General features: G+C 58.9%; 2 protein-coding genes and 1 long non-coding RNA gene across 13 annotated transcripts in view; 1 reads left to right on the top strand and 2 right to left on the bottom strand.

Moving 5' to 3' along the window:
- Positions 1-2,462, top strand: part of FGFR3 (fibroblast growth factor receptor 3) — a 16,987-nt gene extending 14,525 nt beyond the window's left edge. For all 9 annotated transcript variants that reach the window (XM_019658092.1, XM_019658093.1, XM_019658091.1 and 6 more), the window contains exons 15-18: positions 12-82; positions 290-427; positions 651-756; positions 834-2,462. In XM_019658092.1, coding sequence (XP_019513637.1) covers positions 12-82; positions 290-427; positions 651-756; positions 834-980 — 462 coding nt within the window. In that variant the 3' untranslated portion in view covers positions 981-2,462. The remainder of the gene's footprint in view (positions 1-11; positions 83-289; positions 428-650; positions 757-833) is intronic.
- Positions 1,775-3,755, bottom strand: LOC109390959 (uncharacterized). Its single transcript, XR_002125696.1, has 2 exons — positions 3,586-3,755; positions 1,775-2,814 (listed from the first exon to the last, which is right to left on the bottom strand). It is a non-coding gene; the product is annotated as an uncharacterized LOC109390959 (long non-coding RNA).
- Positions 3,756-5,975: 2,220 nt separating this feature from the next.
- LETM1 (leucine zipper and EF-hand containing transmembrane protein 1) overlaps positions 5,976-17,787 on the bottom strand; it is a 38,678-nt gene continuing 26,866 nt past the window's right edge. The window contains exons 7-15 of one of the 3 annotated variants that reach the window (XM_019658033.1): positions 16,948-17,067; positions 15,436-15,567; positions 14,993-15,145; positions 14,238-14,372; positions 11,318-11,452; positions 10,205-10,395; positions 9,356-9,494; positions 8,310-8,501; positions 5,976-8,218 (exon numbers count right to left, since the gene is read on the bottom strand). In XM_019658033.1, coding sequence (XP_019513578.1) covers positions 8,352-8,501; positions 9,356-9,494; positions 10,205-10,395; positions 11,318-11,452; positions 14,238-14,372; positions 14,993-15,145; positions 15,436-15,567; positions 16,948-17,067 — 1,155 coding nt within the window. In that variant the 3' untranslated portion in view covers positions 5,976-8,218; positions 8,310-8,351. Of the gene's footprint in view, positions 8,502-9,355; positions 9,495-10,204; positions 10,396-11,317; positions 11,453-14,237; positions 14,373-14,992; positions 15,146-15,435; positions 15,568-16,947; positions 17,068-17,787 lie in introns of all 3 variants that reach the window. The other 2 variants (XM_019658034.1, XM_019658032.1) reach the window with 2 other exon arrangements.

The raw sequence follows: 17,787 nt of genomic DNA, 5'->3' as shown, positions 1-17,787 counted from the left end.
CCTCCTCCCAGGGCCGGCTGCCTGTGAAGTGGATGGCACCCGAGGCCTTGTTTGACCGTGTCTACACCCACCAGAGTGACGTGTACGTGGCCCCCAGGCCTCACGCGGGGGTGGCTTGGGGAGCTACCAGGGGCTGGGTCGTTCCAGGACTGGGCCAGGGGTGGGGCTAAGACCCAGCTGAAGCCCCATGGCCTCTCGGGCCTCCTGCCGCCCTCTCTTCCCATCGCGCCTGCACTCGGGGGCCTGTTCTGGGGCAGATGGGCTGCTAATGGCGCTGTGGCCCCTACAGCTGGTCCTTTGGGGTCCTGCTCTGGGAGATCTTCACACTGGGGGGCTCGCCGTACCCCGGCATCCCTGTGGAGGAGCTTTTCAAGCTGCTGAAGGAAGGCCACCGCATGGACAAGCCGGCCAACTGTACACACGACCTGTGAGTGCGCGCACCCACGGCCATCCCTCCTGGGGCCAGTCCATGGCGGTGATTCCTGCCAGGCCCTTCGCTCCCAAGGGCTTAGCTCATTACCCCACTTCAGTCTCTGACCTTGGGCAGGGTAAGGGGCCAGTGGCCCGTGAGGTCAGTCCTGAGGTGGGGACATAGGCACGGGCTGGGCGTGGGTGGGCAGCGGGCACTCGCCTTACCCGAGTGCCCCCAGGTACATGATCATGCGGGAATGCTGGCACGCGGTGCCCTCGCAGAGGCCCACCTTCAAACAGCTGGTGGAGGACCTGGACCGCATCCTCACTGTGACGTCTACCGATGTGAGTGTGGACCCCACTGCACTCCCCTGTGGGCTGGGACAGGGGTGGGCACAGTGCTGACCATTGCCCGCCCACAGGAATACCTGGACCTGTCGGTGCCCTTTGAGCAGTACTCGCCCGGCGGCCAGGACACTCCCAGCTCCAGCTCCTCGGGGGACGACTCTGTGTTTGCCCATGAGCTCCTGCCTCCGGCCCCACCCAGCAGTGGGGGCCCGCAGACGTGAGGGCTGCAAGCCTGCAGGCTGAGCCCTCCTAATGTGAGAGTGGACCCCAGCCCACCCCGTCGACCACTGGGGCCCAGTGGCCCAGGCCCGAGACCTGGCAAGGATGGATGGATGGACAGACAACTTCGTGTGCGCGCGTGCTGGTGCGCGCGTGCGTGTGCGTCTCGAGGTCCCCGTGCAGGGGTCCCCGGGGTGCTCGCCCTGCTGTATAATGACCTGGCCACCTGTGCCAGCCACACCAGGGGGACCGAATATAGAATGTAAGGGGCCCTCCCAGGCTCCCTCACCCCTCACTGTCACCCCACAGGGAGCTTTGGGGGCAGGCTGGGCTCTGGCGTGCCTCCCTCCCCAGCGGCACCTTGCACCTGGGGCGAGTTAGCACGCAGCCCCCACCTCCAGGCCAGGCCTCCCCACTTCCCACCCTATCCCTAAGAGACTTTAATTACGGGTACCTGAAGGCGGGAGCCTTTGACTTCTATCCGAAAGGTTTATTCCAGAGATGAGTGTACATTTATATAAATAGATGCTGTGTATGATATACACAAACATATATATAAAGATCTATATGGAAGAGGAAAGGCGGGGCCAGCTGAGGCACAGGACCCCGAGAGGGGGGTGGGGGGCGGTCCCCTGTGGGACTCACTGTTGAGACAACCGCAAAACCGGCAGAGGATGGAGGGGCTTTCCCGGCACCACAGTTTTGTTTTAAAAATTGTACCAGGACCTGTATATTTATAAAGCTATTTATGGACCCCCAGACCCTCTCTGCGCACCCCCAGAGCTGTAGTGTTTAGTCCACCGCATGGCAGCAGTTTAAGTCTTAACTTATTAACAGCTGAGAAGGTTTATGCTTCGTTTTAAGGGTTCCCTGAGGGTGTGCCCCATCTCTCGGCGCACCCAGCCTGCACCCCAAGGCCTGAGCAGCCCGCTCACACCCAAAGGGTCATTACTAGTGTGAGGTGACTATGGTGGGGATATTGTCTTTCCTTGGTCCTTTTGCAGGGGAACTAGATTTCTCTAGGATTTTTCTTTAGGAGATTTATTTTTTTGGACTTCAAAGCAAGCTGGTATTTTCATACACATTCTAATTGCCATGTGTTCCAGGCGGGGAGGCATTTCCAGTGGGGGCCAGCCCTGCACACAGGTTTAGATGTTACAAGTTTATATATATATATATATAATTTATTGAGTTTTTACAAGATGTATTTGCTGTAGAGTTAACACTTCTTACACAACGCTTCTACTTTCATAGCCCGGCTGCTACCTTTCAAAGCTTGGGAGGGAAGGCTGTGCATTCAGTTTTGTTGCTCTTTGTACTGTTACCGCTCCAAGTTTGGGGGGCTGTTCCCTACTTGTCAGCGAGCCGGCCTGGCGGTGGCTCAGGGTGGTCTGTTCTCAGGGCCGCAGCCTTGTGGGGGCCAAAGGTGTCGGCCCAAACTGGCAGACATGCTTTCCCAGAAATAAACAATGATTCAGTTCCGATCCCTGCTCCGTGCTTTCTTGCCTTCTGCCCTCCTGGGATCCTGAGCAGCTGTGTGTCCTCACTGCCCACCTGGACGGGTTCTCCTCAGCCCGCCCTGAGGAGGGAAGGGTCACCAGCTGTTGCTGGAATAGCAAATCCTGGGTGGCCCCAGACTGGGACTGGCTGCCTAGGTCACCTTCTCTCCAAGGGTTTCCAGCCCGAGTCTCTGGCTTGGTAGGCTCTGTCCTGGGCAAAGCCAGGGTGAGGGTAGTCCTGTGTCCAGCTGTATGGGGGCCCGACACTGGCCTCTGGGTGACGGAGGGGCTTCATCGCCTGGCTCTGGGGTCTCCAATGGCAGGGAATGCAGACAACCTGGTGTCCGTGGGAGGGGCAATAAGACCACCGTGAGGGAGAGCGGAGTGAGGAGGAAGGGCTTGGTGTGCTGAGCTGGCTGCCCCCAGCTCATGGAGTCCAGGTGGGCTCGGTGGTGGGGGGGGCATGTCTAAACACCTGCAGCTGGCTCCCACGTTCCCCCTCCTCACCCCAACCCTTGCATCTGCCTATGCAGTCGGCTGGGCAGGGTGGGTCCCCCAGGGAGCCACATGTCAGCCAAGCCTTCACCTAGTACCCGGATTCAACCAGACTCCAGGAGTGTGCCGTCTGTGCCCCCACCAGGGCTAGTGCCCCCTGCACTCCTCCACTCCTGTGACTGGGCAGATGCTGCATGCCAACCTCTTCCACTAGTTGGGGTGCTGAGGACCCAGTGACGGTACCCGGCCCCTTGTGCTTCAGGATTCACAGCCTGGGGGTGGGAAGACAGCTGGGCAGGAGGTGACAGCAGGGCAGCCACATGGCAGCGCTGGGGGTCGGGGGGGAGGCTTCCAGGAGGCGGCGGCAGTGCCCAGGCCAGGTGGGGAGACCAGCGTGGATTCAGGGACAGGTAGCAGGCGGATTTCCACAGATCCTGAATCCGGCGCCACCCAGGGCTGGCTGGCCGGCCCCCCTGGACTCACCCCTGCTGTGTTACCGGGCCCCCTTCCTTCCTGTCCTTCCTCACCTCTGGCCACCTTGAGGGACTCATCAGAGTAACTAGCCACTCTGGCTTCTGAGAGACTTGCTCCCCCTTTTGCTGTGTTAACTCACCTTCCAAGTGTCCGGGGTTTCTGGGGCCTGTTTGTGGAGAGCAGGCAGGCTGCTGAGTCTTGGTTCCAGGTAACAGGTGCCGCCCAATACTTCGACCCTACTCAGGGAAGGGCTCTGGCCTCAAGTCTCCACCCCCCACCCCCTCCTGCCTGCTAGAGCCTCCGTGTTTGTGTCCAGAGCTCTGGGGACACGCAGTGGGGGAGGGCGAGGGACGCCAACGAAGGCCTGAGCTGGGCGGGACAGCGTGGCGGCCGGCGGAGTGCGGGCCGGGGGCGCCCTCTAGCGTCGGCCGGGCTGCGTCCCCGCCGCGCCCCGTCTCCCGCCCCGCCGGCTGGGTTCCGGGTGCGCACTCGGGACACCGGGAAAAGGGGGCGGAGGAGCCTGTAGGGACGCCGATGGAGACGTCGGCGGGGCGGGGGCCGAGTCGGTCCGGACAGGCGCGGGCTGACAGGTTGGGGCGCTGGACAGACAGGCACGTGCAGCACGGTCCTCCGAGCCTCCCCGCCCCTCGCCTGGTTGACTCCACCTCCTCCCGCGGCCTCGCCCCCCACCTGCCCAGCTCCACCTCCAGGCCCGTCCTTGCGTTCCGCGGGCCCTTCACGGCCTGGGATGGCTCGCCTGGTCCCTCGTCTTGTTCCCAGCCTACGACCGCCAACCGCCTCCTCCGCTAGTCTGGACACCAACCCCACGCCCTCGTCCAGTCCCCAGCCGGGTGTGTGAATCGGACTCCATGCCTCTGTCTCAACCCCAAGGTCTTAAAGGGGGCGTCACCACACGTGAACCATGCGCTTCCCGCCCGAGTGGGAAGTCCTCAATCGCCCCACAGCGTTTGCCGGATGTTTTAAATTAGGACCCCATCTGGCTGCCTCTCCTTAGCGTCTAATCTGGAAGAGCCCCTGCCCGTCCTCCCTCTGCTGGTAGCTTTGAGGGGGGACAGCTGTGTCCTGTGGGGCTGGCCAGACTTTCTTGGCTGGGGTCTGGGGCGGGAAGCTTCCCGGGGGTGAGGGTGTAGCAGGGCCTGGGCACAAGCCAGCAGCACTCCCCCAGCGCCCCAACCCCCAGACCAGAGCACCAGGGGCGCTGCGGACAGGTGGATGGGGCCCAGCGTTTCCGTCGTCCTGTTCCCAGCCTGGAATTCACAGAGGGCTTCTGATGGCCTAATTGTCTCCTGAGAAGACAGGGCAGTACCTCTCTTTTTACTCACCTGTTTTCAGTGGGAAATTGGTGTGATGACCCCCATCTGCAGGGCAGATGAGCTTTTTCTCTTCCTGCGCATCACTGCGGTGCCTGGGTTTTGTTTACAATCAGCTCAGTATTCGTTCTGTCTCTTCAGGCTGACTGCTGTGTGCCCTGGACCTCAGCAGGTGACCCCTGCCCCACGGGTGTCAGCCTTTCCAGATCCCTGGTGCCTTTACGTGGTCTTCCGAACCACGGATTCACATGGCCTCATGTCCTGGGGCGTCCGCTGCAGTCCTGCTCAGGCCCGCAGATGCCCACAGGCCCACACAGCACCTGTCCCCGGCCACCAGCTCCCAGGGCCTGGCCCGAGGATGTACCCATAGTGAACGCATGGTCCACATGAAGAGTCTGGGTGCTTGCTGGGGACACCCCAGTGAATCTGGGTGGGCACCTCTTGTCCTAGAGCCAGGGGGAAGGCAAGGGCTGAGGCCACACCTGCACCCTCAAGACCTGTGGGTAGACAAGGACAGTGGCCCAGGCCAGTCTCAGGGAGAGATGGGACACGGGCAGGCAGCCCTCAGGGTGTCGGGACTCAGCAAGTGACAGAAGCCCACATGGCCCCGAGGAGCCCAGTGCCAGTGCCAGCGCAGGGGTGAGGCCACCTGAGACAGGCTGGACATCCTGGGCTAGGCTGGGAGAGGGGTAAGGGCTCTGTCCACTGAGGGACCGGGCGGGCAGGGAGACCACTTTGTGCCTGTCCTGCTGCTAGGATCCTCTGCCAGTGACCCTCACGGGCTTCCCTGCCCACCCTCCAGGCCAAGCCTCTCTCAGGGAGGGCACCCCTTGAAGCCCAGCACGTGGGCTGGGGAGGCCAGGGCAGCCTTGCAGAGGTGGTGGGCTGCCCCTGCCTCCATGCCCCCTAGGCTCTTTGGGCCCTGTCTGTGGTGTGGGAACAGCTTCCTCAGGCAGCAGAGGCCACTGTCCTTGGGCAGCACTGTCCCTGCCCCCAGGGGCCCTCAGAGTCTTCCAGAACATAACTGTGCTCTCCCGGGTGATCCCTCGGCCAGGGTCCCAGCACTCCCTGCCCGGTAACTGGCTTCTCCTGGGATCCCCGGGCCTGAGGCGCTCACCGATGGCTCGGCTGGGGAGAGCCCGGTTAGGCAGTGGCCACCTCACCAACCTGGATAAATAATTCATCGCATGGCAACAGGTCATCAAGATAGCACTTTATTAAACCTTCTCCTTACATCAAATTGGGTGTCTAGTCACCAGCACAGGGATCAGTCTGGGAGCACAGTGTGACCAGGGGACGAATAGTGCACACTGTCACAGAACAAGAGACATCTGAGACCAGGGCTTGACCTCCAGAAGGTGAAGGTCCCTGAATCTGGCCTCACAGCAGCACATCCAGGCCCATGGCCACTCACCATGCCCTTCTGCTGCAAGGCCAGAACCAGATCCCGGGCCACACTGCTGTCACAAAGGCAGACCTCAGACAATCGTGACATTTTCCACCTTGACTTCTGCCATGTCACAGTTCAGAAATATGACTTTAAGCTGTTACAGGAACATTAATTTGATTTTTCAATAAAAACATTATTTCTAAAAAAGGCGTAAACCCAGGACAGAGACTCAGGTGGCGCTGGCCCCAGGACCCTTGGAGGACCTGTGGAAACCGCCAGCACTTCCCAGGGTCCAGGAGGTGCCACCCCAAGACCCCACTGTGAGGACTACTGGCTGGAGGTCATTCTGCAAAAATTACAAGGTGCCATCATTTTTAAATCTGGATTTTCATGCTCTATCCAAAACGACTTCGGAAGCCCTGTGCCAATTTCCTGAATCTCTACTGAAGAACTGAGCCTTTAGGTGGAGTGAATGAGGGGACATGTGCTAAGGACTCCTGGTTCATTTTCAGGCAGGCACAGAGAGGACGCTCCTAATGGCATGGGCGGTCCAAGCGCAGCTGCCTCTCAAACACCTTGTCACACGAGACTTATTTCTACGCCCATCATTTGTCATGCCTGCACCTGGACCCTAGCTTCAGCTGCGACAAATGTTCAGGACATAAAAGCAAACGGAAACGAAGGGGGGAAGGCTGTAGCAGACTGTCGCCAACATCACAAAAGCTGAAGGTGCCCGTGCCAGGTGCGTGTGCAAAGCCCCTGCAGCATCAGCCGGTGGCGTCCCACCAGGCAGACAACCGGAGGGCGGTTCCGGAGCAGGAGGGCAGCTGCATCCTGCAGTGACAGCAGTGCTGGGTACGCAGGGCGCCCGGGAAAGGAGTGAGGGTGAGGACAGGAGCCAGGCACCCTGACTGGGCCCAGCACACCGCTCACCAGGGAGATGGCCACCGGCACGGGCATGCTGGCAAAGCTCAGGAGCAAGCTCTCTACAGGGAAATTCCGGCCACAGAAACACGCGAGACAGCTCCTGAGTCGAGGATGCACATCTGGGGCTACTGCTCAAATAACCACCCAGCTGTTACTGTACAGAGGTTTCATCTCAGAGTACAAAATCCTATTTTGTCAAGTTTCTTCCTCAACGGCCTAGCAAGAAGTTTCAAGTAATTCAGACGCTCTCATTTCCGAGTCCTGGCGAATCTGGCCCCCTGCTCCTATGTCTTCCATTCCTATGTTTGGAGTCTCCTGAAAGAACGTTCTTGCAGGTAACCGAAAGGACAGAGGCCACTGGACGCCCATCCCCACCAGTCCCAGGCGGCCAAGTGCCTATGCTTCTGAAAGCCCCATGGGGCACCCACCACAGCACCGGGACCAGCCAGTTGCCAGCTCGTGCTGAAGGAGCCAGGCCGAGGGGGTTGCAGGCACATGGACACACCGGTTCGGGGCCCCCACTGGACGGCCGCAGAGTGTTATCTGCTCCAACTGCCCACAGGGCAATGAGGTGGGAACGATCCAAATTAGGAAACGTTCTAAAAGCCACAACAGCACGATGAATCACTCAGACATAAAGTGCTTCATCTGCGAGGGCTTCATTCGTATCTCTCACGCTGTGCTTTACAATGCTAGTGCTCACCAGTCAGGCAGACTAGACTGGCGGGTGAAACTCTGGTTAACTGGTTAAAGGACTAGTTGAAAATCAAAGGGAAATCAACAAAGAGCTGATAACACGCAGAACAGGAAACGCGCACGAAGACACTGTTTTCCAGAGGTTTGGTGCCATCAATGGACGTTTTCTCAATGGTTATAGACAGGACTGGCAGTGGGCACAACTGCTCCTACTGACACATTCAGGAAGTCATGTCCGCAGACTCAGTGTCTTCTCCAGGGCTGAGGAGGGCGTGCTGGGGGTCCAGGCGGCCAGTCCTCTCCTCCTGGGGGCACTGCCAGGGCGCAGGCCCGAGCCCACCTGTGAGCCAGGGGGCCGCTGCGGCCGCCACAGCGTGAATGCAGACACCGTTCCCTGGAGGGGCTCGGGGCTTCCAGACTGACTGAATCTTCATGGAATGATGAAAATTAAAAATTACTTGATTACGGAAGTTTCTGATTTATTCCAGACAAAATACTAGGTTTGTCACTAAGAATCACCTCAGGGCAATCGCGGCTGTGGCCGGAGGCAGTGGCGGGCGGCTAACCCTTCACCTCAGCAGCCTCCTTCTCGGCCTTCTCCTTGGCCTTCTCCTTCTCCTCCACCTTCTCCTCTTTCTCCAATGTCGCCACGATCTCAGCCACCTGGCTGGTGGAGATGTGTATGTCTTCTTTGTCCACCAACTCGATCACCTACACACACAGGAAAGGGACAAGGGACTCAGGATCTGTCTCCTCGGCCACCAGAACTTGCATGCTACACTGTCCTGCCAGGGGTCTCCTGAGGTCCTCACTGCCCTGCTCCTCAGAGTACCAGACCCCGCCCCCCCGCCTCAGGGGGCCAATAGGCCCCAAAGCCCCAGGTCAGGTTCCAAGCTGCCAGGGGTCCGGACTGCAGGAAGGAATGTGACAGAAGGTGGGCCAACAGCACAGCAAGGCTGCAGGCCTCGTCCCTGTGGGGGCCAGGGACTACCCTGGACAGAGGCCCCTGGGCAGAAGGCTGGGCTCAGATGTCCGAGCTGCTGTCCACACTGTGGGCTTGGGCCTCCCAGCCTGTGCTGCTGGCAAGGCAACGACGTTCGGTGAGTGCCTCGCTGCCCACTGAATGGAACTAAACCAACAGTAGTGGCAAGTGTGTGAAAAACTAGTGCCAGCTGGCCCGACAGGAGCCATTAGAACCACCTGTGAAGGCTCGCCCTTCGCAGACTTACACACTCCCATCCCAAGCGCCCTGAGTTGCCCAAGCTCTTGGCACCAGGGACCCGAGTGACACCCTCAGGGTCACCTCTCGGGCCTCAGGTGGCCCCCCCCCACACCTGGCTCTGAGGACTGCACGTCTCCTCTGGGGGTCTGCACGCCCCAGTTGCCTCACCACCAGACCCAGCCAGGGCCACCGTGTCCTGTCATAAAGCAGGTGGCCTGTTCCAGAGGGACATTCTCACCAGACTTCTCTTCACTTGGTGTGCAGAGTGAGGGCTGAAACCAGGCCGCGGGGCCTCACGGCTCCCTCAGGGGAGCCCGCCAGCCCTGACGGGGCCGCCACCCACCTTCACAAGGTCGTCGATGTTGATCTTGCCGTCCTTATTCTCGTCCAGCGCTGAGGCCAGGCTGATGAGCTTGCTTTCTGGAATGTGCTTTATCTGCTTCATGGCGCTGATGAGCTCAGTGACGCTGATGACAGTCTCCCTGGGGGGACAAGCTGCATGTGGCACGACTGGCCCGCACCCCCATCAGCCCCGCCCTCTAGGCCTCCCGCACCCCCCCCTTTGGGGACGTCCAGCAAGTGAGTCCAGGATCCTGTGTGCAGCCGCCAGACAGCCCAGCAGCTGCCTGTGCCCACTGGGTCGTGTTCCTCAGGCCTGGTGGCACTGCAGTCAGCATGGGACCACATGGCACAGCAGAAGGGAATGCCAACCTCATCTGGGGGTGAAGGGCCTGCCCCCCCAAGAGCACTGAGTGTCAGTTACTACCACCTAGTGGGTGGTTTCATTCACCCCACAGCTGCCGCTACCCTCCTGCCAGGCATCTGGGACACACCAGTGCAGAGGTGGCCCGGCCCCGCATTAGAAACGGTGGTCTTTAGACTGCCTGCCTGTGTGTCAGGGTTCAGGAAGAGGGGGGAGGCAGGAGGGGCCCAACGGTGAGGAAAGTGGAGGCGAGTGTGGCTGAGGCCAGAGGGCACATGGCTTCCGGGGGGACTGGGAGCCACCATACACTTTGGAAGGGCCAGCGAGCAGGCAGCCTGGGGAGAGATGTGGGTGAGGGCAGACGCAGAGTGGTGTGTGCGAGTGCACAGTGTGTGCGGGGTGAGGGGCTCAGGGCTGGCAGGAAAATGTGATGGGCAGCTGGGCACCCAGGCCGAGAGCTGCACCTGAGTCAGAAAGGCACGCACTCACCCCGTGGACGAGCCCTGGGCAGCCGGGCTCAGCCTGCCAGCCTGCTGGTCAGCCTCCAGCTGCGTGAGCAGCCCGTCTATCTGGCCGATCATTTGCTGCACCCTCCTGGTCAGCCTCTTGCTGGCTTTAGACTCTTCCACGTCCATTTCTTTCCCAGTCTTTGAAAGTTCCTTCTTGATCTCTTGCAAGTCCTAATGAAATTATTTAGTTGTAAAAAGACTGTCTTCAAAGCAAACCTGACCCTGAAGCTTGCTCTGTAATTAAATTCCTCCAAAGCAGCGTCCTGAGGGTGAGACGCCCTAGGATGTACCCACTGCAGCCACATTAGTCTCCAGCACATAAATGTGCTCATTTTTGCAAATTCTAACGTCGTTTTGTGGCAAAGGAAATGGAATCTGCTCTGAGCCCCAACTTCCTTCATGTTTTGTATAAAATAAATGAGTAGATAACAGAATCAAGCAATGATGTCTCCTTAAATTCCAAGCCAGCTGTTCCCCAGAAGCGAATCTTGCAGGGAGGGTGGAGCGGGGACGAGGAAGAGGCCGAAAGTGTCTGATAAACCCGGCTTCTGACAGGACCCACAGAGTAAGAGGGCTGCCAGAAGAAAGTTTGGGAAATGGCAAATTATTTTTACCAATCTCAAAATTAGTCATCTGTTCCCAACAGAGCTGTGAAAACATGGTTCTTCTAAATCAGAGTAGGGAGCAATGTTTATAAACCGAAAAGACATGCTTTCCTTAAAAAAATCAGTAACTGAAGGAAGTCTCTCAGGGAATCAAAAATGAAAATTAGATGTCACTGATCAAATGACTAGATTATTCACATGATACCCTCACATGTTTAGAAACTAAAACAGATGTTTGTCATCTGCAGGATGACAGGCCAGCTTCAAGGAGAAAGTGACCCAAGGCAATGGCTGCAGGGAGTTACTGAATAAACTTACTAAGATGGCAGTTTTCTCTCAAATCCCCTCTGGCCAGCTTATCAAATATTTGATGGAGGAGTTACTGGCCACCAGCAGGCAGATGGCGACCAACTGTCTTTGCAGTAGTCTCAGAAGTAAGCCCCATGCCACCCCGGGGTGGGGGATGGGCGCCTGCACCCCCACCGCACCTCGCTGTACTCCTGCACATCCCCTTTCAGCAGCTCCAGCTCCTCTTTCTCCTTCGTCAGCGACATCTTCTGTTCCTTCAGCTTTGAACAGGCGTCGCTAAGTATGTCAATTTCCTCCTTGGTGATTTCCTCCTCCTGGGAAGAAAACACGCCAGATACCTGGTGGGAAATCACCTGCACAGGTTGTATTCAGGATGCATGGTGGGGTCTCGGCTCCGCGAGGCCAACAGAGCACGTGTGGACACCGTCTTGTCTTCTCCAGAGGAGTGCGCCCGTGAATGTGTCATCTGACACGTGGACACTTGCGAGACTAGCACCACGCGAAAGCGTCTCGGTCACCCCAACGGCCCTGTGGCCCCTTTCTCCCACGGACCTGCCTTCCCTTGAGAGACTAGTTTGCATTGCTGGAACTGTACGCACAAGCACGTGACATCTGGCGGTTCCTGTGTTCTGCCTGACCCCTGACCCCGACCCCCATGCTAGAGTGTCCCCCTAACTGCTGAGCGCCACTACATCGAGTGCACAGGCCCGGCTTTCTCACCACCGTCTTGGCTCTTCTAGTTCCTTTGAATTTCCACGTAAGTTTTAGAATAAAATTGCGAATTTCAACAAAGAGGCTGCTGAGATCTGAGGATCCCAAGTCTAAGGCAGCTGGGGACAGTCCCCCATCCACAGTGCACACGTCTCTCCACAGATTCAGCAACATTTACAGGGTTCAGTGCACACGTGCTGCACATCTAGCTGATCTATGCTCAGGTGCTCCCTTGTTTGGACACTACTAGAAATGGTACACTTTTGAAACCCCCAATTTCTGTTTATCCACTAGCAATACAGGGCAGCATGGCTGATTTTCAGATGCTCACACCACTGTGAACAGTCTCACTCCTCATTCCTGACCTGCATGGCTCTATGCCCCTTACCTGACTGTCCTGACCAAACGCTCAGTACACAAGCTGAGAGCGGGTGGCCGCACCAGCGTGTCATCGTTCCTACGGGGCTCAGAGCCGCCCCCACCCCTGCTCTGCTGCCTTATCAGGAAGATGCTGGGTTCTGTCCAATGCTTTTCCCCACACCCACTGAGGTGGTCGCACACAGGTTTTCTCCCGAGTCTAATACAGTCATTACACTGTCTGATGTTTTATTCCCTTGAAAACCCCCATGAAGTCATGCTATCGTCCTTTTTATGGCTGCATTCCATTTGCCGAAAGTCTCATGAGGCCCTGCTCTGTTTTCTGTGCCTATCTGGCTTTGCATCAGGGAATCCCCAGCTTAGACCCTGGGACAGTCCCTTCTCTCCGGCTTTCCACCAAGAGAGCAGCACTGCAAGGGTGTCTTCTGTGCGGGGGCCACCAGTAGCCTCCATGAGAGGCCATGGGGCTGGGCTGCTCTGTGGGAAGCTTTTCAGCTACAGACCAACGTCCTTCCTGGGGCGAGCCGCTCCGCTCTGGGCCAGCGCTGACGAAGCCCGGTCTGCAGGCCCACGGGGAAAGGCCTCCTTTTCTCCCACTCTCTATGGTGTCTTTTCAATGAACCCTGGTTCTTCACTCCAATTTTTCAGATTTGTGTTTTCTTGCTGAAAATTTTTTGGCATCCTTAGTTCGTAAGTTCTCCAGGGAGTTCTTAAAGTTCTTTCACATCTAAGTCTTTAACCCACTGGAATTGGAAGACGGCCAGCCGTCTGGCCCTATTGACTACAGGTGCCCAGAACCCCCTCCGTGGGCCGAGCCATTCTTCCAGTCTCCACCGCTGTTCGGCTGTCGCTACCCCAGCCCCACACTACCTTAAAAATGACCCTTGTACCTCAGTCCCCAATCCTTACCAGGTCACCCTTCAAGTCCAGCTCAGCCAGGCTCCCGGCACCCCCTACCCCCAGCTTGGCCAGGCTGCCGGGATCCCCTTCCTCCTGGCCTCAATGCACCACTAACACCGTGTGTTCGCTTCCATCTGTCCCCTGGGCTGTCTCAGGAGTGGCCTGGCCTCCCCCGGGCCTCAAGGCCATCGCTGGACTGAAGCAGAGGCCCACCAGGCTCATCCAAAGCCACGCCGGGCTCCAGGCACAGCCAAACCCCCGCATACGCTGCAGCCACATCCCATCCACTGCCCCACCCTTCCCAACACTGCTCCTGCGGGCCACAGCCCACCTCTGGCACGAGCCCTGTCTGGGCGCCTTCTCTCTTCCGTGAACAGTCGGGATCTTAGCGGGACCTCCCTCTCCAGGAGAAGGACCTGCAGCAGGCTGGCGTCCCGGCTGCTCCGAGGTCCCTGCAGTGTGTCTTTACCTTCTGCCTCTGCTCCACAACTGCCCCTCCCAAGGCCACTGACGCCCGCATGCTGCCCATCAGGGGTCAATCCTCAAGCCAGCCACCTGGCCCTGAGCACACCCTCCTCCAGACACATGCCCCCACCGATGTGTCCGTCCACACGTTCGCCTCATGGGTGGACCCGCCATGGCCTCACTCAGAATCCCGACATAAACGTGCCACCCAGGTCTCTCCCACTCCAGCTGAGTGGACACGGCTGTCTGCCTGGTGGACACCTCCTCCCTCACGTGTCCCACACACTGTTCTGCCCAGGGTGCCCCTTGTCCCAGGCCACTGGGAGTTCCAGACAGAAGGTGTGCCCTGTGGGGAGCGGCTCCCCCAGGACGGTGAGACCACTGGAAACAAGCACTTTCACATCATAGGCTGGGGTGCCTGGGCCAGGGCTACAGGGGAAGGGGGCGGGGGGGCCTCTGTGGGGAAGCCACACCAGTGTCCCCTCCAGCTGCCTCACCTTCACTTTCCAGGCACGCAGGCCCGAGGCTGGCCCCTCTCACACCAGGCCTCCCAGGAGCATCTCCGACTGGCAGCCTCACTCTCCTCCCCCTCCTGCCCAGGCCCGCCCCCTGCCTCCCTCCTGGAAGTGCTCAGGTAGCAGGTACCTTCACGCCCTCCAGGACGGGGGCCGTGTCCTTCAGGGCCTCTGACGGCAGGATCACATCGGCCACTTCCGGCTGCAGCGGGGCCACAGGTGGCGCAGGGGTAGCTTCCATTGCCACTTCCGGCTGCACTTCCTTCTGGAACACAAGGCCACTGCGGCTCAGCACCACACATCACACCAGAGCCCCCGCGGCATCAACACCAGCACACACGTGCCACTGGCCAGAGGGCAGTGTGAACAGGCCTGCTGGGCGCCGGTCAGTGTGTGAAAGCCCACCCAGCAGCCACGGTGACCCGCCTTCCCCAGGCCTCCCAGCAAGACTCCCCATGTGGGGGGCTCGGAGGGACCAGGTACATCTACACTGCTCACGCAGCTGTGCCCCGATGCTCACGGGGTTACCCGAGGGCCCTAGAAGTCCCAGCATCTCCTTTCCTATTTAAGTCCTTTCCTGATGGCTGAATGCAGCTACCCTGCGACCTGCAGACTGAACACCTTGTGTGCACAAGTGCCAGGAGCGGGAACAACCCACGGCCTGGGCCGGGGTCTAAGCTGGACCCCTGCGCTGACCAGCACTAGGACCAAGGGAGAGCCCACCAACTCACGCCTGGCCCCCCAGGCATGCCCCACCCCCAGTATTCCAGGAGGAAGAAAGGAGATGGAATTGCACAGCCCCAGGCACTGATCCAGGAGGCAGCAGTTCCTCGGGAAGCAGGGGCAGCTGCCCTTTCATCTGCCCCAGGTCCCAGCGCCACCTACCGCCGCCGCCGCCTCCTCGGAGAGCCTCTGCAGCTCCTTCTCGCGTTGCTCCTGCTGGATGGCCGCCTCCTCCTGCAGCGTGGCCTCCAGCTTCGCCTTGTTGTCCACCTGCTCGCCCTCCAACTCGGCCACCTTCACCTGCGCCTCCTTCGCCTTCAGAGAGCAGACACTTGTGAGCAGCGGGCACGCCTACAGAGAGGCCCTGCAGCCCCTGCCCACGTCTGTCATTGCCATCGGGGATGCCACAGGCCAACGGGCACATTGCTGGGACCCAACCCGACAAGGCACCCAAGGGTCACCTTCTCCTTGTACCACAGCCGTCCTCACTACTCAGAGAAAGGACAGATGCGAGCAGGTGGAGAGCTGGGGGATGGGCCCGGGGCTCGGGCGTGTGTTTCCACGGCCCCTCCCCTCAGAAGCGAGGGGTCTCCAGCAGCACGCACCACAATCTCGGGCAGGGTCTGCAGCGTGGACTTGAGCTGGTCGGCAGGTGACAGGGTGTCTGGCAGATACATGGCACGGGACAGGATGAGCAGCGACGTTGGGATCTCCTGGTGCAGGTGCAGCTCCAGCCACTAGAATTGGGGTTCAAGACCCAGACTTATGAGCGGCTTATCCCGTCCACACCTGGGACCTGGGTGAGGCTTCTGGTCTGGTTGGGGGAGGGGTGGAGGAGCAGACTGGACCGGAGTCGCTGGGACGCGTTCCCAAGCTCTGCCAGGTCCATTTGCTGTTGCATTTCATGACTCGATCCTACCTGAGCCGCTGAAGGACCGGGAATTGGTGCCCCGGACGCCAGGCTTCAGGGCGCAGGAACCTGGGAGGGATGGCCAGGTTCCCTGCTAGCAAAGCTCCTCATTTATTTTATTTTTTTATTATTATTTTTTTTTAGCTGAGCCATCCTGCTACGCAGCTCAGCGGCTGCTCAGCTCGGGCTGGACTCGAACCGCTGTTGCTCAGAGCTCAAACTCGAGTGAGCTCTTAACCAACTGAGCCACTCGGCCGGTCCGCAAAGCTCCTCATTTAAAAATGGCACACAACTCTGAAGGGAATTCATTCCACATTCACGGTTTTACACACCCACTATGGGCCAGGCACTGTTTAGGCTATTTTAGGGTTGAAAAGACAGCATTCAAACTGACCAAAAAGACCCTGACAATGTCTGGACAAACTCTGGACACAGGACAAAAGATGAGATGAGAAGGAACTGTGAGAATAGGGACAAAATGCCAAATAGAGGTGGAATAATCAGAGAAAAACCCAGAGCACTTGAGTCAAAAGGTCTGAAAGTCTTGGGGGCACTAGCCCACACTCAACTGCCGTGAGTGTGCTCCAGAACACAGTAAAGCGCCAGGCCCTCCAGCACACACAGGGCCACTGGCACTGCAGAGCAGGGCCTGCTGGGGAACCACAGCGCAGGAGGCTGGCCGCGCTGCGTGGGGGGAGGACCCGCACCTGAGCTCCAGGACGCCAGCAGCAGCAGCGTCAGGAGGCACGGCTGGCCCTGCACGCCTTATACCTTCTGGCGTGAGGTTGGATCACGGGGCAGCCCGCCTTGCCCAAGCCTGACCACTCCCACTGCTGCTGCTGGGCCGGCTACACGGGGACACGAGTGCACAGCAGGGCGGGAACGCCCAGTGCGGTTCAGAGGCGTGCAGTTTCCAAGGACGTTCACCTAGCCCTCACCTGTCTGCAGGTGACCGGGAGGAGATAGAAAGGACGTCAAGCACGGGGCAGGTGGCCAACACTGAGCTTTGCAGGTGCCAGAGGATCAGGTCACCACACATCCTTGTCCAGGCCCCAGCCAGGCGGGGCTGAAGGCCAAGGCAGCACGTCACAAAGTCCACTGCCGTCCACGTGCGCGTCCATGTCCTCGGCTTCCCAGTGAGCCCATTAGGGGCGGGAGGGGGAGCCCACACAGCACACGCTGGCCCAGCCGGCCCAGTGCCACGCACCTGCTTCAGCTGGTCCCGCAGCCGGTCTTCCGTGACGCCCAGGGCCCGCATGCCTCGTGCCCGACACGCCGCCTGCAACTCCTTCACGCTGAGGCTGTCCACCCCTTCCTCAGCAATCAGCTGTAAAGAAAGTCAATCGTCTGTTGTCTGAAAAGCCACTAGAAGGTCACAGTGCTTATGGTCCACGCTTGGGGGGGACTAAGTGTCTCATTACAAGCTACTTTCCATGTGCTTTGCGAAGTACCAAACCACCACCACCAAGGCCCCAGTTCTGGGTTTGCAGGGACAGGGACCGTCTGCTGGAGGGAGGGGACCTTGCAGAAGTATGCAATGGCCAGGACAGCCCCAGCCTGAGGTTTGCAGAACCGTCTTGTCCTCAGGGCTTTCTCAGGATTTGCAGGATGGCAGAGGAAGGACGGAGAGCAGGAGAAGGGGATAAGGGTCCCAAGATGTCTCTTGGCCTCAGCCAAAGGCCCTCCACTCCCAGGCTGAGGACACCAGCAAACAGGTGTCCCAGAGACAGGGCACAGAGCATGGCATCGAGAAGACAAAACCAGGAGTGAAGAGTGAGGAGGAGGAGGAGACGAAGAACAGCACTGGCTCGTCTGTGCCGGCAGGTCCGACTCCCCACCTCACCCGGCCCCATTTCTCACAGTGATCCTGCGAGGGAGGCCGTTGCCTGTTTTCTTTCTTTCTTTTTTTTTTTTAAAGATTTTATTGGAAAATTGGGGGAGGGGAACAGCACTGGGGAATCGGGGAAGGGAAACAGACAAGTTGCTGTCCTTTTGTTCTTCAGTCTAGTTGTGGAGGACGTTGCTTCACTGGCCCATGTTGGTATTA

This window comes from Hipposideros armiger, unplaced genomic scaffold (assembly GCF_001890085.2).
Source record: "Hipposideros armiger isolate ML-2016 unplaced genomic scaffold, ASM189008v1 scaffold_282, whole genome shotgun sequence".
Lineage (NCBI taxonomy): Eukaryota > Metazoa > Chordata > Mammalia > Chiroptera > Hipposideridae > Hipposideros > Hipposideros armiger.
This window is presented reverse-complemented; position numbering and strand designations above follow the sequence as displayed.